The sequence below is a fragment of the Protomyctophum parallelum genome, assembly GCF_964188405.1.
Source record: "Protomyctophum parallelum genome assembly, chromosome: 18".
In the NCBI taxonomy this organism is placed as follows: Eukaryota; Metazoa; Chordata; class Actinopteri; order Myctophiformes; family Myctophidae; genus Protomyctophum; species Protomyctophum parallelum.
Genome location: NC_139716.1, coordinates 29,692,802 through 29,715,152, shown reverse-complemented (window position 1 = coordinate 29,715,152; position 22,351 = coordinate 29,692,802). Strand labels below are relative to the sequence as shown.

At 43.6% G+C, this 22,351-nt stretch overlaps 1 protein-coding gene across 1 annotated transcript; it reads right to left on the bottom strand.

Moving 5' to 3' along the window:
- Window positions 1–7: 7 nt before the first annotated feature.
- Window positions 8–22,062, bottom strand: slc7a7 (solute carrier family 7 member 7). The gene is made up of 10 exons (XM_083788518.1): window positions 21,741–22,062; window positions 19,207–19,852; window positions 13,962–14,087; window positions 13,274–13,418; window positions 12,307–12,430; window positions 11,452–11,555; window positions 9,279–9,375; window positions 6,228–6,377; window positions 1,604–1,787; window positions 8–839 (listed from the first exon to the last, which is right to left on the bottom strand). Exons 2-10 carry the CDS (start codon window positions 19,688–19,690, stop codon window positions 772–774), a joined length of 1,482 nt encoding a protein of 493 aa, XP_083644644.1. The 5' UTR covers window positions 19,691–19,852; window positions 21,741–22,062; the 3' UTR covers window positions 8–771.
- Window positions 22,063–22,351: the final 289 nt, after the last annotated feature.

Sequence of the window (22,351 nt, the reverse complement as noted above, 5' to 3'; positions counted from 1 at the left end):
CATTCATTGCAGTGTATTGGACAAAACGGGGTGGAAAAGGCATTTTTATTGTCCACAAATATATTTTGTTTATTATAAATACATAAGTCTTACTGCATTTCTCTACTCTCAAATCCTCTTGCATGTGCATAACATGAGAGAGAAAGAATACAATACAATTGTAAGGTGTGTGTGTGGTGATGGGGGGGGGGGGGGAGGGGGGATAGCCCTTTAAGAACTTATATCTGTGTCACAATACAAATGCAACAGGATAAATATAAATTTAAAAATATTTTTTCTATTCCTATTCATATTAAGTCTTACTACAAAATATGATATCGTCTGTGGTTAGTGGGCACCAGTGCTTTAGTTTAAAAGATCCTCCTTTCCACTTAAAACAATCCTAATCATTTTTAAATTAGATCTAAAAGTTTCTAGCCCTTGTTGCATGTAAATAATCGTCAGACGTCTCAATTAGAAATGCCAGTTCTTTACATTAGTACATCTTTCTAACAGAAAGGGGTGTTGATTCCTGTGCAGTGTTGTATCAAGTCACAGTCAGTTGGAAGGTCATCTTGGCCACTGAGGGAGCGCCACCATCGTACATCCATAAACATCATCAAAATGATGATGAGCAGTTCAGAAAGCTGCTTTTTGGTAACACTTGAGTCCAGACATTGTGCTTAGAAGTCTATTGTGATTGGCTGGTCAGGATGGGCTTGGATTAGGCCTCTTGTGCGTTGCAAGTCTCCAGCAGAATATTACTTCTAAACCGCTGTACTGTTTTTTCTTTTAGTCCTCTTTGTCCAATTCCGTCACGACAGAGTAGCACACCTTCTGAATCACCAGGCCGGCTCTGGCTGTGATGGTCAGAGACAGAGAGAGCGAGATTAGTCTTGCATGACATTTCTGTACCTTGATCGTGAAGTCACAATGAAGTTGCTAGTGAAGTGTTAGGATAAGATGTTATCACCATGAGTTGACCCAGGCCAAATCTTGTGTACATTGGGTACATTTAGAATCATTCGAGAATCAATCGGTTTTTAGAATCAATCGTTTCCTCTACAACTGTATGTGTTTGAATGGATGAATGTGAAATACATTGTCATTTGCTTGGGGAAAGGACCAGTATAACTGCCATTTACCTACTGAATGATGCCACAGCATCAGATTAGACCACATACAGTATGTTGCAGTGTTGGTTTAATGGAATATATAAAATGGTATTACTTTCAATTAAAAGTAATGAGGTATGTTACAATATTACTGTCTGTGCCAAGTTCATTATTACACTTTCATATTACTTTCACAAAACACCCTCATACAGAGAGCTAAAAGACTGCATAATATTGAACTGTGCAAGTGATCCAGCAGTGGTAAAAAACAAAATGAGTGTCACTGATAGTAGCTTTCTATAACTCTGTACTTGTACTTGTGTACAACAAATGTAGGGTGATATTTCTTTCTATTAACAATATAATGAACAGTTTGAAAGTGAATGGATTTCTTGACACACAGTAACTGAGCGTTGAGTTTAGGGTCAGGCGACCACGCTCGGCATCGAAGTAGCATTTGCTATCCTATCATGTTCAGTGTCCATGCGTGTCTTGTGCACTTCTCTTACCGATATACTCTCGGAACCACATGGGCCTCTTTGTGGCCGGAGTGTAGATGAAGAGGAAGTAGACGGGCACACCTGACAGAGCGATGCCAATACCAATCAGGGAGTTCACGGTGTCACTGTATAGCGGCACCACCACCAGGAAGACGGTGAGGAAACAGAAGACGATGGGGAAGAACAGACTGAGCTGTGGGAGAAAGAGACACAGAGAGAGAGAGAGGGGAAAGAAAGGTACTATGTTTACCCAGGGTAACTGGACTAAGCTCAAGAACTTGTTTACAGCCAGGCCCTGCTCATAGAACATTTCATGGTAGGGGTTCAATGCCTTGTCCAAGGGCACTTCAGCGGTGGTAATTTTAACGTGCCGGTCCGGGGATACGAACTAGCGACCTTGCGATATCAAGACCGCTCCGCAAACCGTTCGGCCACCGCTGCCCCTGAGGCAATGTGAGTGAAGGTCTAGCAGTCTTCTGCTCTGATTGCCCTGTTTTATCACTGTGTGGTTAAGCCATGGCCGTTTGAAGTTCAGACACACCGGGGGCTATTTTCCACCATAATGATATTTTGTCGGATTACCTATTTCAAGAAAGTCTATTTTCTTTCTTTTTCGATGATTCACTTTGCTTTATTAGATAAGAGATTATAGAGGCACAGCAAACTAAGGGCAGAAATGAACATATTAACAGCCGTAAGTGCATTGTTGTTGGCTCCATTAAGCCTATAGATTATGGTGCCAGAGAAATGTGAGCATAATATTTACATGTTAAAAGGGTAGTTGAAGCTTTATAAATAAATTTAAAACGAAGTTCACTTTTTGTTTTACTGCTCTAAATACGATGACATAAGGGATATTCTGGTTGATAAGATGTCTTCTATATGTGGGGATTTCCTAGATTTAAATGACTATGTAAAAATGACAAAGAGACAAATGTTTTGACAAAGGGACTTTCGTTGTAAGGCAAGGCAAGGCAATTTTATTTATATAGCACCTTTCATGCTCAAGGCAATTCAAAGTGCTTTACAGAATAAAAACAAATACAGAGTGCAACAGTGCACTTTAAAAGGAATACAGATTATAATAGATACAATTACATTACAACAGATACTCCCACCTTTAATAGAAACACAGTTAATTGGGATATGCAATGTTAAATAAATACGTTTTTAAATTTGACTTAAAAACGGCTATGGTTGGGGATTTTCTAATGTAACCTGGAATGTTATTCCAGGTTTGTGGTGCATAATGGTGGAATGCTGCTTCACCATGTTTTGTTCCAGCTATCGGGTGAACTATCAGTAGGCCAGCCTCAGATGACCTAAGGGTTCTGGAGGGCTCATATGGCTTCAGCATGTCTGAGATGTAGCTGGGCCCAAAGCCACAAACAGATTTATAGACAAGTAATAAAATTTTAAAATCAATTCTCTGGGACACTGGTAGCCAATGTAAGGATTTTAGGATTGGTGTAATATGGTCATATTTTCTAGTTTTTGTCAGGACTCTAGCAGCAGCATTCTGAATTAGTTGGAGTTGACGAAGAGCTTTGTTTGAAAGTCCTGTGAGCAGACCATTGCAGTAATCCAGTCTACTGGAAACAAAAGCATGTATAAGTGTTTCTAGGTCTTGCTTGGACATAATTCCTCTAACTCTTGCAATATTTTTAAGGTGATAATAGGCAGATGAAATTACAGTTTTGATATGACTGTTAAAATTTAAATCTGAGTCTAGGATAACACCAAGATCTCTCACCTGACTCTTGGGTATAAGAGACCGCGATTCAAGGTGAGAAATTACACTCCGTCTCTGTTTCTGTGGTCCAAAAACAATTATCTCAGTTTTATCTTTATTTAATTGAAGAAAGTTTTGCCGCATCCACTCATTAATTTCCTCAATGCAATGACAGAGGGAATCAATAGGACCATAGTCAGTTGATGTAACTGATATGTAGATTTGCGTGTCATCTGCATAATTATGGTAATTTACTTTATTATTGCTTATTATTTGTCCTAGGGGAAGCATATATAAATTAAATAGGAGGGGTCCTAAAATGGACCCCTGTGGAACCCCACAGGTCATAGCCATCTGTTTGGACACACAGTTTCCAATAGAGACAAAGTATTTCCTATTCTGAAGGTATGATTTGAACCACTGAATAACAGTTCCAGAGAGTCCCACATAGTGCTCTAATCTTTGTAGTAATATTGAATGATCCACAGTGTCAAACGCGGCACTAAGATCCAGTAAAATAAGAACAGAGACAGATTGTAGCAGATTTTATCTGTCAAGCTTGGGAAAGAAGAAGACAGAGCACATACATCTGAGGTGTAATATAATTGTCTCCACCAGGCCGAAGGGAGAGTATGTTTTGCACTCCGTCCGTCCGTGTGTGTGTGTGTCCGTCCGTGTGTCCGTGAGCAGCTAATCTCGGCCACCGTTAACCCGGTCGATGCCAAATTTTGCACACACACTCCCTGGATGCCAACGATGAACCTCTGCCCCAAACTTTCCAGAACGGCCTGTTATAGCGCCACCAGGAGGCCGCTTTGTGCAAAACAACCCGGTCGATGCCAAATTTTGCACACACACTCCCTGGATGCCAACGATGAACCTCTGCCCCAAAATTTCCACAACGGCCTGTTATAGCGCCACCAGGAGGCCGCTTTGTGCAAAACAAGTTTTTGCACAGTACACCTACAGATTTCGTCCAAACATCGCGCAAATTGGTACACAGCTAGTCTCTCTAGAGCCATTCAACGAAACGGGTCTTTCAGATTTCTCAGACTCCATCCTGATTGGTTAAGATTGGCTTCCAAAGTTCACAGGAGTGCTCAGTTTCAAACAAAATGCTGCAAATCATGAACACATTGCGTGATTTCCGTGAAATTGTGCACGCACATTCCCACTAGGCCGAGGAAGAAATGCCACATGAACAATTTCAACTCAGCCTCAAGGTGGCGCTATAACTGGCTGAAAAGTGTTTTTACCTCTAATTTACTTTTGTTGGCCTTTTATCCAACCACCAGATGAAGGCAAGCTGCAATGTCCTACATTCCTATCCTGGTGGAGACCTGTGCCCAGAAGGGCACTTTTTCTAGTTAATTGTCTCCACCAGGCCGAAGGCATGGGGGGAGAGTATGTTTTGCACTCCGTCCGTCCGTCCGTGTGTGTGTGTGTGTGTGTGTGTGTGTGTGTGTGTGTGTGTGTGTGTGTGTGTGTGTGTGTGTGTGTGTGTGTGTGTGTGTGTGTGTGTGTATCCGTCCGTGTGTCCGTGAGCAGCTAATCTCGGCCACTGTTAACCCGGTCGATGCCAAATTTTGCACACACACTCCCTGGATGCCAACGATGAACCTCTGCCCCAAACTTTCCAGAAGGGCCTGTTATAGCGCCACCAGGAGGCCGCTTTGTGCAAAACAAGTTTTTGCACAGTACACCTACAGATTTTGTCCAAACAACACGCAAATTGGTACACAGTCTCTCTAGAGCCATTCAACGAAACCGGTCTTTCAGATTTCTCACACTCCATCCTGATTGGTTAAGATTGGCTTCCAAAGTTCACAGGAGTGCTCAGTTTCAAACAAAATGCTGCAAATCATGAACACATCGCGTGATTTCCGTGAAATTGTGCACCCACATTCCCACTAGGCCGAGGTTGAAATGCCACATGAACAATTTCAACTCAGCCTCAAGGTGGCGCTATAACTGGCCGAAAAGTGTTTTTACCTCTAACTGCACGGATCTGTGGATAACTTTGTATGCCAACTCCCTAGAGGCCAAGGAAAAACCTTTGTCTGGAATTTTTCACATCTGCTCTTTATAGCGCCACCAGGAGGCCGACATATGTAAAACATATTTTCTATTATTACTCCTTCAGATTTTATCAAAATGTCACGCAAATCGGTACACATGATCTCCATAGTCATGTGATCAAGACAGGTTTGTTTGATTTCTCATATTCCATCCTGATTGGCCACGACTGGCTCCTACAGTTTTCAGGAGTAGCCCGCTTTGTACAAATCGCCACAACTCCTCAACGCAGCATCCCATTGCGATGAAACTGTGCACGCATATTCCCACTAGGCTGAGGAAGAATCCTGGTGGAGACCAGTGCCCAGAAGGGCACTTTTTCTAGTTATGTAATGTAAACATGCTGTAAATGCATAAATTATGTAATGTAAAACATGCTGTAATTGCAACTGTGAAATGGTGTCTTATAAACCCATGAGGGTTGGGCACAAGGTGTGCATGACACGAAAATAAATAAACAATCAAAAATCAAAATATAATGAAACATTAAAGGTATATTCAGTGATTTCACTCAAAAAACCGTAGGTTTCGTTTTTGGCTGTGGGACCCAGCCTTTCGTCCAATCAGGATAGAGAGTCAAAAACGAAACCTAAGGTTTTTTGGGGTTAACTGGGGACAGGGAGGAACTCCTTATATGGCCAGCACACTCTATAGTAGGGAGGATTATCACAACAAAACAAAAGAATAAGTGATATTTGAATTAAGTGAAATCACTGAATATACCTTTAATAGATTTAAATGTGTGTGTGTGTGTGTGTGTGTGTGTGTGTGTGTGTGTGTGCGCTACATTGCGTTGGTTGTGGTTTGTGGCTATGACTGTGGTACCTTTAGTGGTCTCGCTCTCTCAGGCTGCTTCCAGCGTAGATAGAGTTGTCCTAAGATGGACAAGCCCACAAAGAACCAATAGCTGAAGCTGTAGTAGTTGATCAGTCTGAAGATGTCTTCTACACACAGGTAGACCAGCGCCATGGCACCCTGCAGAGACATTCAGTAGGCAAACCTTTAAATGTCATTGTGAAGAGGGAAATGTCATAAAACATTGAACATTTCTGTCATATAATGGAGGATCTGAGGGACACAGAACAATGGCTTTAACCCATTTAGGCCTGAGGTCGAGAAAAAAAAAAGTCTTCTGAAAGAATATTATATTCAAAGATTTGTGCCGCATTTTCACGGGGTTTTTCAAAAATAGCATACCTACAAGCTCATAGCGCGTTATGAGCTTGTAGATCTGATATTTTTCAATAGCTAAAGTATAACATAATGCTTAGTTAAAACACCAAAAGGGGTTCCCGCCCAGAATGGAATTATACAATAAAGAGGTTCACATATGAGCGCTCCGATCAGGTCTTTTTTAACTGATCCCGATCACTGATTGTTTTTCCTCACGATTGGCCGATACCGATATAGACACTAGAAGACTCCACAATGTAAAACATTACAAACGCACACTGCACAGCTGCTTCCATTAATTGACAGTCATCAAGATGGCTTGGAGATGTGTCTATGTGAAGCAGCATATTGTTGACTAATTCTATTTTTTTGATGCCTTGAAATACATTCAGAGTCTAGTAAGGAAATGTGTAATTTATATAAAAGTATAGTTAGTCTAACTTATGGGTTTACCTTGTTTGAGTTGATTGTTCCAATTACTAATCATTGGGGGTGGGTCTCACCTGGTATATAAGGGAGGCTGAAATGTTGAGGTGAGAGGAATTGCTCAGTTGGCTAGAGACTAACAAGTAGACAACAAGGGAGAGCTGCCAGTGTCTTAAGTTCAGGGAAGGCATAGCCTGTTTATAGTTTCTTTGGTTCTTGCTTTGTTGTTTTTGTCTTCGTTTAGTTATCAAGTGTTTATTTCTTACTTTTGGCTTTTTTTTAAGTATTAGGCTGTTGTGCCTCAGACCTTGACTGTGACAATCCAGTATATGGGCTGTTTTGAAGGTAAATAAATACAAAAGATCTACATTCTTGGACTTTGGCCTCGCTCACACCTTCGCAACAGACTGATGTATGCTTGTTGTATACAAAGGCGTGATACATCTTGCCCCAATGCATTTCCAATGGGAGTCACATGGTTTGACATAGCTCTGGTCCATAGCCTTCTACTGCTTCGATTCTGCCCTGCAGTAAGGCTATGTGACTATCAGTATTAAATCTCAAATCGAAATCAGACCAGCCTCTCCTCTTTTGTGGAAATCTCACGAACGTTTGACCTACTCACCAATAAAAAGACGGGTTGTGTCAATAGAAAGCCTACTTTCCTTAGTGGACGCACTCTGAGCCCCCCACCACACGTATAAACGGTACTTTTTGGCCAAAAAGGGATTTAGTTTCCACCGGGAAAAAAATACTTTTAGTTACTCCGCTGCGCCCTCTACCGATATTGCCCAGAGAACTGCCTCATAGAGAATATTTTTCCTCCGGTGAAAAAAAATCCCTTTCTGTCCAAAAAGTACCGTTTATACGTGTGGTGGGGGGCTCAGAGTGCGTCCACTAAGGAAAGTAGGCTTTCTATTGACACAACCCGTCTTTTTATTGGTGAGTAGGTCAAACGTTCGTGAGATTTCCACAAAAGAGGAGAGGCTGGTCTGATTTCGATTTGAGATTTAATACTGATAGTCACATAGCCTTACTGCAGGGCAGAATCGAAGCAGTAGAAGGCTATGGACCAGAGCTAGGTTTGACACAACATTTGTGTTGTAAGAGGGGGAGGGGGCAGTCGAAACACAGCCGAAAGCCATACAACAGCTTGTAGTCCAAAATGTTGTATCAAGCCATAGAGCAATGCATTGGGGCGGCCATGACACTTACATCTTGCTTACATCTAGCATGCATCAATGTTGTATGCTAGATCGAAAGGTGTGAGTGAGGCCTCAGTCTATTCTTGGAGCCTTGACCACTCTGCAACTGTTACACCGATCTTGTGCCATGCGCAAGGGAAAGATTTTAATATTTCCAAATGTATTATGCCAAAACCCACGTCAAAACTGTTCCTGTGTGTGTGGGGAGGAAGGGGAGAATGTTTAGGCCAGTCACAAAGATGCGAAACGATATTATACTACATATCTAATTGACTTTTATACCGCTTAAATGGTATTTGTAGATTTCGATGCAGCCAGTATGATGATGATCAGATTATTCCTACCAAATTGAATGACAATCCTCCATAGTCCCTTCTGCTCTTGATTCTAATCTTGACCTTGATTGTGACCTTGACTTTTGTGACCCAAAATCTATGAATCTCTTCAGGACAGCCTCCCGACTACTTTCTCACAAGACAAATAGCTAAAATAGTCGTTCTAGAAGCTATTCTTTTTTTGTTAGTTGTATGTGACTTTTGACCTTTGAAACTTGTAAAGGCCTACTGATCATTTTCACCAAGTGTCATGAATATTACGGAAGGACGGACAGACAGGTGGGCTGGCAGACAGACAAATGGAATTGAAGCGAAAGCGATCCAACTCCATAGGCGAATAAATTCATACTTTTACAAAGACATGTATACTAGGCACACATCTTACTATATATATTATATATAAAATGATATGACAAAATCAACATACAGGTTTATCTATATTAAACCATACTATATGCCTTGTTGTATGTCAAATAGCAAAAACAGCCAATCTGCAAGCTCGTAAATTGGCTATTTCTGAGTGTTCGTTCATTTTTGCCAAATGTTCGTGTGTTGAGGCATTGTGAGTTTCTACCTCCTAGATTGGCTATTTTCGGCAAAGAGATTTGGTGTGGGGGAAACAAGGATTTGACCTTGTATAGAACCCTGGGAGACGCTGGGAGACAACAACATAAATAGAGTTTTAAGTAACAAACGCTGCCAAAATGAGCTTTGTGAAAATGAAAGGTCTGACTGACGTTGAAGAGCAGAGCGGGAATGGGAGTGTAGCGCTCAACATGGATCATGCACAGGAAGTCTGGTAGATGACCCTCTCTGGAGCCAACGAAGAAAAGCCTTTTGGGACAAAGAACATGGCATGGCATAATGAGCAGTGATGCATGGAACGCATAATGAGCAGTGATGCATGTAACGCATAATGACCAGTGATGCGTGTAACACATAATGACCAGTGATGCGTGTAACACATAATGACCAGTGATGCATGTAACACATAATGACCAGTGATGCATGGAACACATAATGACCAGTGATGCATGTAACGCATAATGACCAGTGATGCATTTAACGCATAATGACCAGTGATGCATGTAACGCATAATGAGCAGTGATACATTTAACGCATAATGAGCAGTGATGCATGTAACGCATAATGAGCAGTTATGCATGGAACACATAATGACCAGTGATGCATTTAACGCATAATGACCAGTGATGCATGTAACGCATAATGAGCAGTGATGCATGTAACACATAATGACCAGTGATGCATGTAACGCATAATGAGCAGTGATGCATGTAACGCATAATGACCAGTGATGCATGTAACGCATAATGAGCAGTGATGCATGTAACGCATAATGACCAGTGATGCATGGAACACATAATGACCAGTGATGCATGTAACGCATAATGAGCAGTGATGCATGGAACACATAATGACCAGTGATGCATGTAACGCATAATGACCAGTGATGCATGTAACGCATAATGACCAGTGATGCATGTAACGCATAATGACCAGTGATGCATGGAACACATAATGACCAGTGATGCATGGAACACATAATGACCAGTGATGCATGTAACACATAATGACCAGTGATGCATGTAACGCATAATGACCAGTGATGCATGTAACGCATAATGACCAGTGATGCATGTAACGCATAATGACCAGTGATGCATGGAACACATAATGACCAGTGATGCATGTAACACATAATGACCAGTGATGCATGTAACGCATAATGACCAGTGATGCATGTAACGCATAATGACCAGTGATGCATGTAACACATAATGACCAGTGATGCATGGAACACATAATGACCAGTGATGCATGTAACACATAATGACCAGTGATGCATGGAACACATAATGACCAGTGATGCATGGAACGCATAATGACCAGTGATGCATGTAACACATAATGACCAGTGATGCATGGAACACATAATGACCAGTGATGCATGTAACACATAATGACCAGTGATGCATGTAACGCATAATGACCAGTGATGCATGTAACACATAATGACCAGTGATGCATGTAACACATAATGACCAGTGATGCATGGAACGCATAATGACCAGTGATGCATGGAACACATAATGACCAGTGATGCATGGAACACATAATGACCAGTGATGCATGGAACGCATAATCACCAGTGATGCATGGAACACATAATGACCAGTGATGCATGGAACACATAATGACCAGTGACGCATGTAACAAGGGCTGGGCAATATATCAATATTACACTATACCAATATAGACCAGATATCATCTGGGTAATCGATGCATGGAACACATAATGACTAGTGATGCATGGAACACATAATGACCAGTGATGCATGTAACACATAATGACCAGTGATGCATGTAACGCATAATGACCAGTGATGCATGGAACACATAATGACCAGTGATGCATGTAACACATAATGACCAGTGATGCATGTAACACATAATGACCAGTGATGCATGGAACACATAATGACCAGTGATGCATGTAACACATAATGACCAGTGATGCATGGAACACATAATGACCAGTGATGCATGGAACGCATAATGACCAGTGATGCATGGAACACATAATGACCAGTGATGCATGGAACACAATGACCAGTGATGCATGGAACGCATAATCACCAGTGATGCATGGAACACATAATGACCAGTGATGCATGGAACACATAATGACCAGTGACGCATGTAACAAGGGCTGGGCAATATATCAATATTACACTATACCAATATAGACCAGATATCATCTGGGTAATCGTAATATCATGATATTTCATAACCATTTTTATTTTCTGGTTTTAATCAATATTTAACTTTTTTTTTCTTTTTTACATTTTCTTCCAATCCAAAGTGGTCGTATACCAGTTACCACTCACCTAGAAGCAGCCAAGATGGAGGCATTCAGTCCTCCGAAGCAGGACAGAGCCACAGCTAGAGGAATGGTCCAGTTCATCACGCCAAACACCTGGTCTGCAAAGGTCTGGGAGGTGAGAAGACGGAAGACTCAGTAACGACCACAGGAAATACATCGACTCACTGGCCTTGGAACGTCTCGGAATCCCCCAGGAGGAAGTCACTAATGTTGCTCTGGAGAGGGAAGTCTGGAGCTCTCTGGTGGAGCTGTTGCCCCCGCGACCCGACTACGGATAAGCGGTTGAAGATGGATGGATGGATGGACAACCACAGAGCAGGTGAGAACATCTTTATCCTAACATGGTCTTCTGATCACTTCCATTAGTTTAAATAGTCAGCCCAAACAGCATTCTCCAGTACACGTGACACTGTCTGTTTAGATTTGTGGGCATAATGACACACGGCTCAACCCTATTCTGGAAAGTACTATTCAAATCAAGTTTATTTTAATATTTACATTCATTTTCAGCCTGTGCGTGCAAAACAAATTGCCCCTCGGGTATATAAAAGTTTTACCTTACATTACCATACCTTACCTCACTGACAGCCTGGGGCCACGTCGATAAACATAAGGTTACTGAGATGTGCATGACTCAAATGTGCGATTAGGGCGAAGTCGCGTCTAGCCCTCAGGCGTCTTACTGGTTATTATTACATTTTGCACTCCCCTCGGGGACATTCACACATTACCTTACCTTACCTCACCGAACTTTATAATTAGCTCAGTGTCAACCTGGTGCCTCTTTCTCAATGAACATGAGCCTACCTGAAATGTGACTTTTCCGAATCGCGTTTAAAAGGACAATGAGACTCCTTACCACGGCCACGGCATCGCTGTCCAGGATGGCAGGGATGGGGAGCACGGTGTAGTACGCCACGTTGGTCAAGATGTAAATCACGGTCACTATGGGCATGGAAATGGCAATGGCCAATGGCAGGTTTCTGTAGTTCACATGAACGAACAACAGAGGGAGATAGAGGGGGTCAATTTACAGGAGGAACGCTTTGAATCTTGAGTCTTGGATTCTGAGTTCACCATCAGTATGACCCCTTGCTTAGGGGCAGGGAAGAGGCAGTGTGAGGGATTTGGTGAAGGTGTGTGGGGGTGTTTGTCACCTAATCTGCCTGAGAACTCAGATACGTGATCGCATGTCTTTATTTGGTCAGCTTTTAGCAGTGTGATTTGAAGCAAAGGGATAAAATGCTAACATTCCACGCCACGCATAGACGTGCACACATGTACCCCCCCCCCCCCCCACACACACACACACACACACGCACGCGCGCGCGCGCTTGGTTTTCTATTTAATTGATTTGTCCAGAACATACCAAAGTACAAGTTCAGTCCCTACCCACTTTATTATTATTATTTTATGAATTATTGTTGAGTGTGTGTGATGGTTAAATCATGGCATTGTGGCAACCTCCAGGTGTCTTCAGGCATTGTTCACCTTCTGTTAAAATATCGGGTTGTTCACTTAACCAGAATGGAGTCCCCCAAGTATAGATAGCCCCCCTTCTTTTTCCCTCAACACCAAATGTTTTCAGACAATAGCCGATCTACAAGCGCACATGACATCGCATATAGAGACATTATGAGCATAATAGAGGTCACATTTTTCCCGAATGTTTGTCCCAGAATAGGGACCACTAGGATCAAGTGTCCAACTCAATATTATCGTCATGATACAGAACCACAGTGAAAGGTGACCCCTTAGCTCTACAGGAATACCGGTAGGTTTGTTTCTGCATTTAAAATTCTTGTATAACGCATACTGTCCCTACCTCTCTGGGTCCTTTATCTCCTCTGTGACAAAGTTGAGGGTGTCCCATCCAGAGTAAGAGAACAGAGCCGAGTACAGGGCCAGAGCGATGTGCCCTGGGTCTTGGGACGAGCCTTCAAACAAGTTGTCAAAGTTCTGAGTGTGACCTAGGAAACAGGATGGCCATACAACGCATGCATGCACGTTAGCGACATTTTTGTGCAGTGCTGTTTCAATAGCAATTTCCAAACTGTGGAAGGTGTGACAGATGGAATGTTGAACATTGGTATAACCTTGAGTTGTAAGTATTATAAATATTATCAATAATCTTGTCAGTTGAGTTTGTTCCCCGTCAACAAAGGGGCCGAAGTAACAATCCTGTTCACTCTCATTGCGTGGGGCAAAACAGCTCTAGAAATCACACTTTTAGCACATAAACTAATCCGATTTTGCTCATACATCTACTCCAGAACTCCAAATAAACAATTTGTGTAAAATGAAATGACTGCATGCATGTTATATTACCCATAACGGAAGTACTGTAGTGCAACGTATATTGGTAGGTCACCAATATCAGTGTAACACAAGCGAACTCGCCAATTACGCATCAGTAGGCAACAGATAAAGATGAACAATGAAAGGATTCCTATCATGCCCAGGTATAGCTACCAAAGTATAAAAGGAAGGAAAGAGATGGTGTCAGACAGTACCTTCTCCAATCAACACCAAGCCAGTGATGATGACGGCGATTAGAGCAATGACCTTGGCATAGGTGAAGAAGTCCTGGACTCTGGTGCCCCATTTCACATAGGCACAGTTGACCCAGGTCAGCAAACCTGAAGGAGGAAGCCATAGGATACATTACACACTTCTGTATATAGGTTGTTGAATACCAAATAGAACATGCGGATACACTCACATGCACGCACGCACATACACACGTGCACGTGTGTGTGTGTTGTGGAGTGTGGGTGGGTAGGTCAATTAATTACACATTTATTGCCACTAGTAGCAAGGCGCTTTGACATATTGGCCTGGTGTGTGTGTGTGTGTGTGTGTGTGTGTGTGTGTTGGTCAATTAATTACACATTTATTGCCACTAGTAGCAAGGTTCTTTGACATATATGAATATGTTTATGGTAATTGTCTTAACAGTGCGTGTCATGCATGTGCGTTTCCGTATGCAAGTATGCCTGGTTTAAGGAAATGGTGCTGCTGACCCAAGCAGACTGCCCTGTTGTTTCAGACGGGGAACAGCTGAGTGCAGCACATACAAGCTGACATGCACACACGCCAGACAAGGACAGGGACTAAATGCAGAGGCGCAAAACAGCTAAATGTAAATGAGCGTGTCAGGAATGGAGTGGACAAACACTGATTCCACAACTGCTTCCATTTACATATCTGCGACATGTGACTGCTGTGAAACACTGGTCGGAATTTTGTCAAAGATTACAATGTAATCTTTCTCTCTCTCTCACTCTCTCTCTCATATGCATGCGTGCGTGCGTGCGCACACACACACACACACACACACACACACACACACACACACACACACACACACACACACACACACACGCACACACATATTGGTCTGTAACTCTGAGTGTACAAATGGAACTGTAGGAGCCAAAATATACATTGTGTTTGTTGATTTTCCCACGCTTGGTTTTGATGTTCCACTTCCTACCTAATTGATGAGCTCCTGCTGTGTGTCTGCTAATCACCTTTAGTTAAGTCAGCTGTGTGTCTGGGCAGTGGCATTCAGTGAGAGAATGGGGGTGAGTTCTATAGGCTCAATATTTTCTGTTGACAATGTAATGCAGGGGGACACCCCAGCCCCCTTCCTCTCCATCATAGTCCTGGACTATGCACTCAGGAAAGCCATCAGTGGACGAGAGCAGGATCTTGGCTTCACTCACCAAGGAGGTCGAGACGACATATCCCAAAGTAGTCCTGACAGACCTGGACTATGCGGATGACATCCGCCTGCTCTCCGACAACGTGGAACAAGCTGAGTGGAGCTGGAGTGTGCCAATGTTGGCCTATAAAACTGAGGTTATCACCTATAACATCTCACCGGAACATCCACCTCTCACAACAACAGGAAGGTGCTGAAGGAAGTCAAGGACTTCAAGTACCTGGGCTCATGGGTCAACTCAACCGAGCAAGATCTGAAAGTGAGGAAGGCACTTGCATGGAGGGCCCTGAATGGCATGACCAGTGGAACTCCAATCTCCCCCGTCAAATCAAACTCAGCTTCTTCTACGCAACAGTGGACTCTGTTCTCCCATACGGCAGTGAATGCTGGACCCTGAAGCTAACCCTGCAGAAGTCCCTTGACGGGTGTCACACCAGAATGCTGGGTGCAGTACTTAACATCAGCAAGACTGCACATGTTACTAACAAGATTCTGTATGAGGGATTACGAAGGGTGAGCCAGAAAATAGCAGCCAAGTAACAACGATCTGGCCAGATGTATGGAGAGCCGGGATGACTGGAAACGATGATGGAGGGCTCATCTGAGGACGACCTAGAGACTCAGAGAGAGATGTTGTAGTCACTACTTCTTCCCATCAAACCAAATAAAAGTAGTGCTATGAGGCTGAGCTGTCGGCAGGAACTGTATGACGCATTTTTTATCAAATCCAGAAAACTTCTTGCTGTTAAGGTGACGGGCTCAGAGTTAAATTAACATTGATTTTACAATATGAATTGGGGGTTCCAGAGATAGAAATGCCATTAAATGGGGAGTCCGTAGACTAATGCATGTTAAGCTGGGGGGTCCTTGAAATTAAACAGGTTGAGAATCACTGCTAGAGCCGTAAAAATCTTCTCTTATGGGGGTCCCTGGCATATCTTTTCAAATGGGGGTCTAATTGGTGCCAATTTGGAGGTCCTTGACATTAAAAAGGTTGCGAACCACTGCCTTACATGCCTGTTCTCCGGAGGGGATTAAGAAGTTCAAAAGTTTGAAGCCTATTGACACACTGACTGACTAAAGTCACTAAACGACAGGCAAGTCAGCATACATACTCGTCTCATTGTCCTTCACACTGCGAGCTGGTTTAATGGCCTTAAGAAAACATGTTTTCACGCTTCTTCTCCTTGTGACTTATTCTGCTGTGGCCTCTTATCAATGTTAGTCCGTCCCAAGTTCTAGGAATCTAGTAGACAGTACTACACGCTGTGCTTTCGAGTCATCAGAGTTTATAAGAAGCAAGATTGGATTAGATATGTTTTATTCTACAAAAACCTTATCTCGGTTAGTTAGCTAGTGCAGAGAAAAGCACTGCTACTACAAATTATATTCTTTTATCTTTATTATGACTTTTGTTAAGATTACAATTCCCTTAGAAACAAGCCAAGTGGACATACATTATCTAGAGCAGTGCCTTTGTTCTAATCATCACTCAAGTTCATATCACCTCAAGTATGTGCTGTGCTCAAACACTCAACTCCCGGTGAAATATAACCGACACATCGACCAAACCTTGAGATGAATCAGGATTACGTCACTGTGCTTTTCATGCACACGTCGACCACCATAAAGCTACCTCCCACATTTGACTCCCACCACCGGTAAGGAATCACAACATGTTGTCCTGTTCCACGGCGAGGCAGGACAGGATAATAACCAGTATGCACTCTGCGGGACGTCGACTCAAACACAACACATCCCACCGGCCCAGACGGTGCCGAGTGACAGGGAATCCCCTCTCGCCGCACCGCGGCAGAGGTGTGGCGTGTTGACAGTGAAAGTGTAGAAGGGTGGGAGGTTTGAGATCAGGTGCAGGGGATGCTGACTTGTCCCCTGGCGGATTTCAAAAACAGACCAGATGTGACAGGGTCAAACGTTGGTGGACTGTTGTGGAAACTAAGAAGATCTGATCCCATAGTAGAGGTGTTGGGGGGGGGGGGGGGGGGGGGGGGGACATTACCCGGGGCACGTGAGAACGACCAGTTTCTTAGGATTTCATGGTTAAGCTGTGCAGCATGACGTTTTTCTTATAGAGCCCTGCTGGCAGCAGCCATATTTACTTTGGATCCACTCTTGGTACAGTAGTTCTGAATGCTTTACTATCGTGCTGAGCTGTCAGGAGCACATTAGCTCCTCAGGTCAGAGTCTTACTGCAGCGAGGACTTTACCACACCGCTATCAGCACAGCGAGGCCTCCTCCGAGCACAGCTTATCTGTGTGTGTGTGTGTGTGTGTGTGTGTGTGTGTGTGTGTGTGTGTGTGTGTGTGTGTGTGGGGTGGAGTGTGGGTGCACGGGTAGGTCAATTAATTACACATTTATTGCCACTAGTAGCAAGGTTCTTTGACATATAGAGCGTCACAGTCCCGCCCCCTTTCATGACGATGCCAGGCCCAGGAAATAGTTCCCAATGCATTTTTCCCATAGACATTTCGAAACTTATTTATTTAAAGACCTTTTAAGCGACGTACAAAGCCAACTCTTGTCGTGACAAATCATGACAACAAACACAATATTTTGGACCAAACAAATAATTACAAAGAAGAAAAACAACAAAATAAAGTGTTGTATGTTTTCTACTTTCTAATTCTTTGTTTGGCCCAAAACATTGTGTTTGTTGTCACGATTTGTCACGACAAGAGTTGGCTTTGTCCGCGGCGTAAACGTCTTTAAATAAATACTTTTTGAAAAGTCTATGAGGAAAATGAACGGCGATTTCTTTTCCGGGTCTCTCGATGGGGCGATTTTGCCACTACTCTTTTCTGGTTGCCTAAGTTGCCGGAATTCAATTTCTCTGTTCTTAGTTTCCTCAGTGTTCCACTTTAAGGACTCGCTACAGTGTCCCTGTCACTCTGAGCGTTACTCCTTCGTAATGCCATTTGGAGTTACCTCTGTTGTCCATCCCTGTAGTGTATATGTTTTTAGCTTTACATAGCGATGAATGATGTGTGACTACAATGTTTGCTTTTTCAAAGTTGCCCTGCATACAAAGACTCGTGACACATGATGACACGGCACTGAGACTTTTCGTAGACTGAGTAAGGTGGCATTTTCCTTTACTCTCTCTCTCTCTCTCTCTTTTAAGTGCAGGAAACATAATCTGAAATCTGTCTCTTTCCCTCCCTGTTTTCCTCTTTAACACAGTGTCATCGTGTGTGGCAGCCTCCGCTGCTGCCTGCTGACACACTGACTTAGGCCCTGCGCCACTACGTTTCAGTTCTCCCTTTGTCAAGGAGTCAGACATGTAAAGCCCGTCCCCCTGTTTCTCAACTGCTTAATGTTTTCCACTTTTGGCGAATAAGTTCTGTTTTTGAGTACACAGTTCCTCTTGAAAGAACGTTTGGCTAAACGTGATGTAAAGTATGATTATCACTGAACCTATCACCCGGAGGTTGTCAGATCTAGTCTCTACTCTTGTGGTGTTTATTTCATTGTGTATAAGCTCTGAGACATCACTAAATAATTTATTTTATACAACCCCCCCCCCCCCCCCCCCCAAATTGATCGTTCTGTCAAATTATGTTCTACTGTAGTTCCTTGACTCCTACTGCTCATTTCGTTATTTTTATGGAAGGTGTAGGCAAGCACATGTCCCCTCCAATGCACGTGAGATCGCCGGCCTCTTCGCTTTACCTGAGAGGGAGGCGTTTCACCTGATAGTGAGGTGTCACGGACGTATAACACATGTGGGACCGGTGAGGAACACACTCCCTAGCTGAGCCGTTCCCTGACCAGCCTGTATGAGGCACTACTGCAGTGAGGGAGATTTGCCCTCCCTCGAACACAGCCAATCATGTTTCTTGAAATGCCTGGCCCTGAATAGGATTAAAACCACTAGCCTCTGCAGTGGTGGGACTCGTATACATTTTGGTGTGAAAACTAGGTAAAACACACACACACACACACACACACACACACACACACACACACACACACACACACACACGCACGCACACACACCGTGGCAACTTACATATGCAGGCAGCAGCCAGGAGCCTGTTGGCCACGTAGGGAGCTATGCAGGTGGGGAAGATGGGCTGGACCATGTAGTTGGAGAAGGTGATGGCAATGATGGCCTGGCTGGTGGGCTCGATGATCAGCAGCGACGTCCACAGGCGGATGAACGCCAGGAAGCCCCCGAAGGCCTCCAGGATGTACGCGTACGAGGCGCCCGACTTGGTGATGGTGGTGCCCAGCTCGGCGTAGCACAGGGCCCCGAACACCGAGAAGATCCCCCCGACAGTCCACACGACCAGCGACAGGCCGTAGGAGGCGCTGTGGATCAGCACACCCTTGGGCGACACGAAGATGCCCGAGCCGATCATGTTGCCCACGATCAGACACACGCCGTTCAGGAGGGAGATCTCCTTCTTCAGCTTCATCGACTCTCCCACTTCGGCCGACTTCACCGACGGGGCGGTCGCCTCTTGCGTGGGAGCGGGGCTGTAGGACGCCATCGCTGCGGAGACTGCGGGACGAGGGCGGACGGCAAGGCGAGGATGGGAGCGACCTCTGTGCTGCTGCGAGTTTTCAGTCGGTAAAGGGAACTGCTTTAGTCGGATATCAGAGAGAAGAATCACCTTTTTTTTATTCCCCGGCTATGGACTTTCTTGTAACATCTGTGGAGGAGGTGGCATAAGAAGCTCTTATCAGTCAAATGGTGACTGATTTGTCATGGCACACACATGTAGCAACAAGGACATTTAATGGCTCATTACACAGTGCTGTAAATGCGTTTCCTGGTTTATGGTAATGAGAGACAAATGGAGAAAAGGCTAAAAGTATCTTCATGTCACAGATGCCATGCAAACGCACACGCACACACACACACACACACACACACACACACACACACACACACACACACACACACACACACACACACACACACACACACACAGAGTGAGTATTGGATTTTAGATTTTACAGATGGCAATTTGGGAGCCATTAGGCTGCACAGCAAATGGCTTTTAAGGTTGAGTGTATTGACAGAGAGAGGAAGGGAAGCAAACATGACAAAATAAAAGCCACTGTGATCTGTGAGCAAAGTCTTGGATATTCTGACTGTTACACCTTCAAGCATGCACTCACACATACGCACGCATGCGTGTGCAGTGTGCACACACTCATTTTCTGAGTCACACACACATTTTATTAGGAGTCAGCACAGTATGCTGTCACGTGTTTTCCTAAGTTCATTGCCCTTTGCATACATGTATTAACTTTAATGAAGAGAATGTAGACATGCTGGGCAGCTTTCCGCATGACATCGTTAACACACACCATTGACTGCGTATAAACAGGCAGAAACGAGCGAGTAACTGCAACAGAATAGCTGATTTGGGGGTCTTGAAGCAAAGTTGACATTTTATCGAAGCTTAATTTGAACTCATGCTAAAGTTCAACCTGCATATTTCCCCTGAACAAAAGTCCTTACACAGCAGACCATGTTAAATGAAGCCTGGCAAACAGTGGAAGACATGCAGAGCGGTAATTGGAAACTAAAAATAGTGAGACTGACTTCACTTCAGGAAGCTTGACAGGGGTACAAAGTACAGTTAAGTGGATAGATATAAGAATTGATCCAAAGATAGAGAACAGACCAAGATGAATGGTCGATACAGTGGTAGACAGACGGATTGGGAGAGAGGAAACCATGAAGTAAATTAACTATCAGTGCATTGTGTGATGTAGATTAAACGAGGACAGACAGACCCACATGTCAGGGTGTGAGGTGTGGATGGGGAAGGGACAGACATGTGAGTTCATCAAGGGGGTAATTACACATGGAGATGACAGTACTATAGTGTAGATAGACAGCTCTGCGTGCATGTGACCGGAAAGAGTGCCAGATGCAGGTGAGGCTGTTTGAAGGAGAGCACAAGGTACAGAACAGAGACTGATAAGTATTCATTCTGATTTACTCAAGGTTATAGGCTATCCCGCACAGAACTGTAGTAGCAATTGTGCCTTGTTGGAGGTGCATGTATGTGAGGGTATACATGCACATGCACGGGTATACAGGTAATAGGGCAGGCTAATACAGTAAGTAGTCAATAGTATATTGGCCCTCCTATATACAGGTTTAATGTTTGTTTTTAGTTCATTGTTTTAAAAACGCCATTGGCAATGAAGGGAACATTTACGTCATATTGTCTCTTTATTGTTAATGGCATTTAATGTTTGTGTTGGCACCGTTTGTTTTACATCACCATTACATCACCTAATCAACATTAGTTAGACTTTAATATATTAGCTCCCCTCACTTCACACGGGTGTGATTTTTCTATATAGGTTAGGGACAGGCTATAATTAATGGCTACGAAAAGTGTAACCTACAACATAAACTGATGATACTGCATGTATGGTATCAGTGACTTCAACGAATTAACTGTCACATGGTCTCTGGATGTCATGCGTAACCGTAAAGTGAGGGTCCTAGACAGGTAGGCAACTTCCTAGGCAACTTAATTAAATCTACAATGTAAAAAGCGTCAATTGTCTCACCTTCTCCCGGTGTCCTTTAAAGCTGAAATGGGTCCACGGGGGTATTCACTTGAGTCCAGATCGCACAGCGACTGATGACCTCGGCGATGACATGAAGGTTTAATTTTCTGTACTTATTTACATATTCTCCTCTACAACTTCTTGCCGCACATGGTTTTTATCCCAATCGCTCCCGTCGCGCTCTCTCTCTCTCTCTCTCTCTCTCTCTCTTCTTACGCCACTGGACTGCACAGCGGAAACTATAACCTCTGGCGCAAGGCAAGCCTTATGAATGATCCCTCCTCTCTGTCACAGATTCTGCTCTGTTCAGTGCTCACTGTGTTTAGCCTGCCTACTGCTGCTGAGACTGAGCTGAGTGAAGGTGCACACGTCTGATCAGCTGATGAACTTCTGCTTTCATGGGCCCAGGCCAGTGCCACTACCAAGGAGACGGGGGGAGTGGTAAACGTTTAAGCGCTTTCTTTTTCTTCCCTAGTGACACAACAAGTCTTTCGCTGTAAGAATTATTGCGTTCATGTACATCTAGCCTAGAAGGCCTATCACCTTTTATAAGGAACACAGTGTCACGTCGATATAAATCAAATGGACAGTAGGATTTATTTTGTGCTATT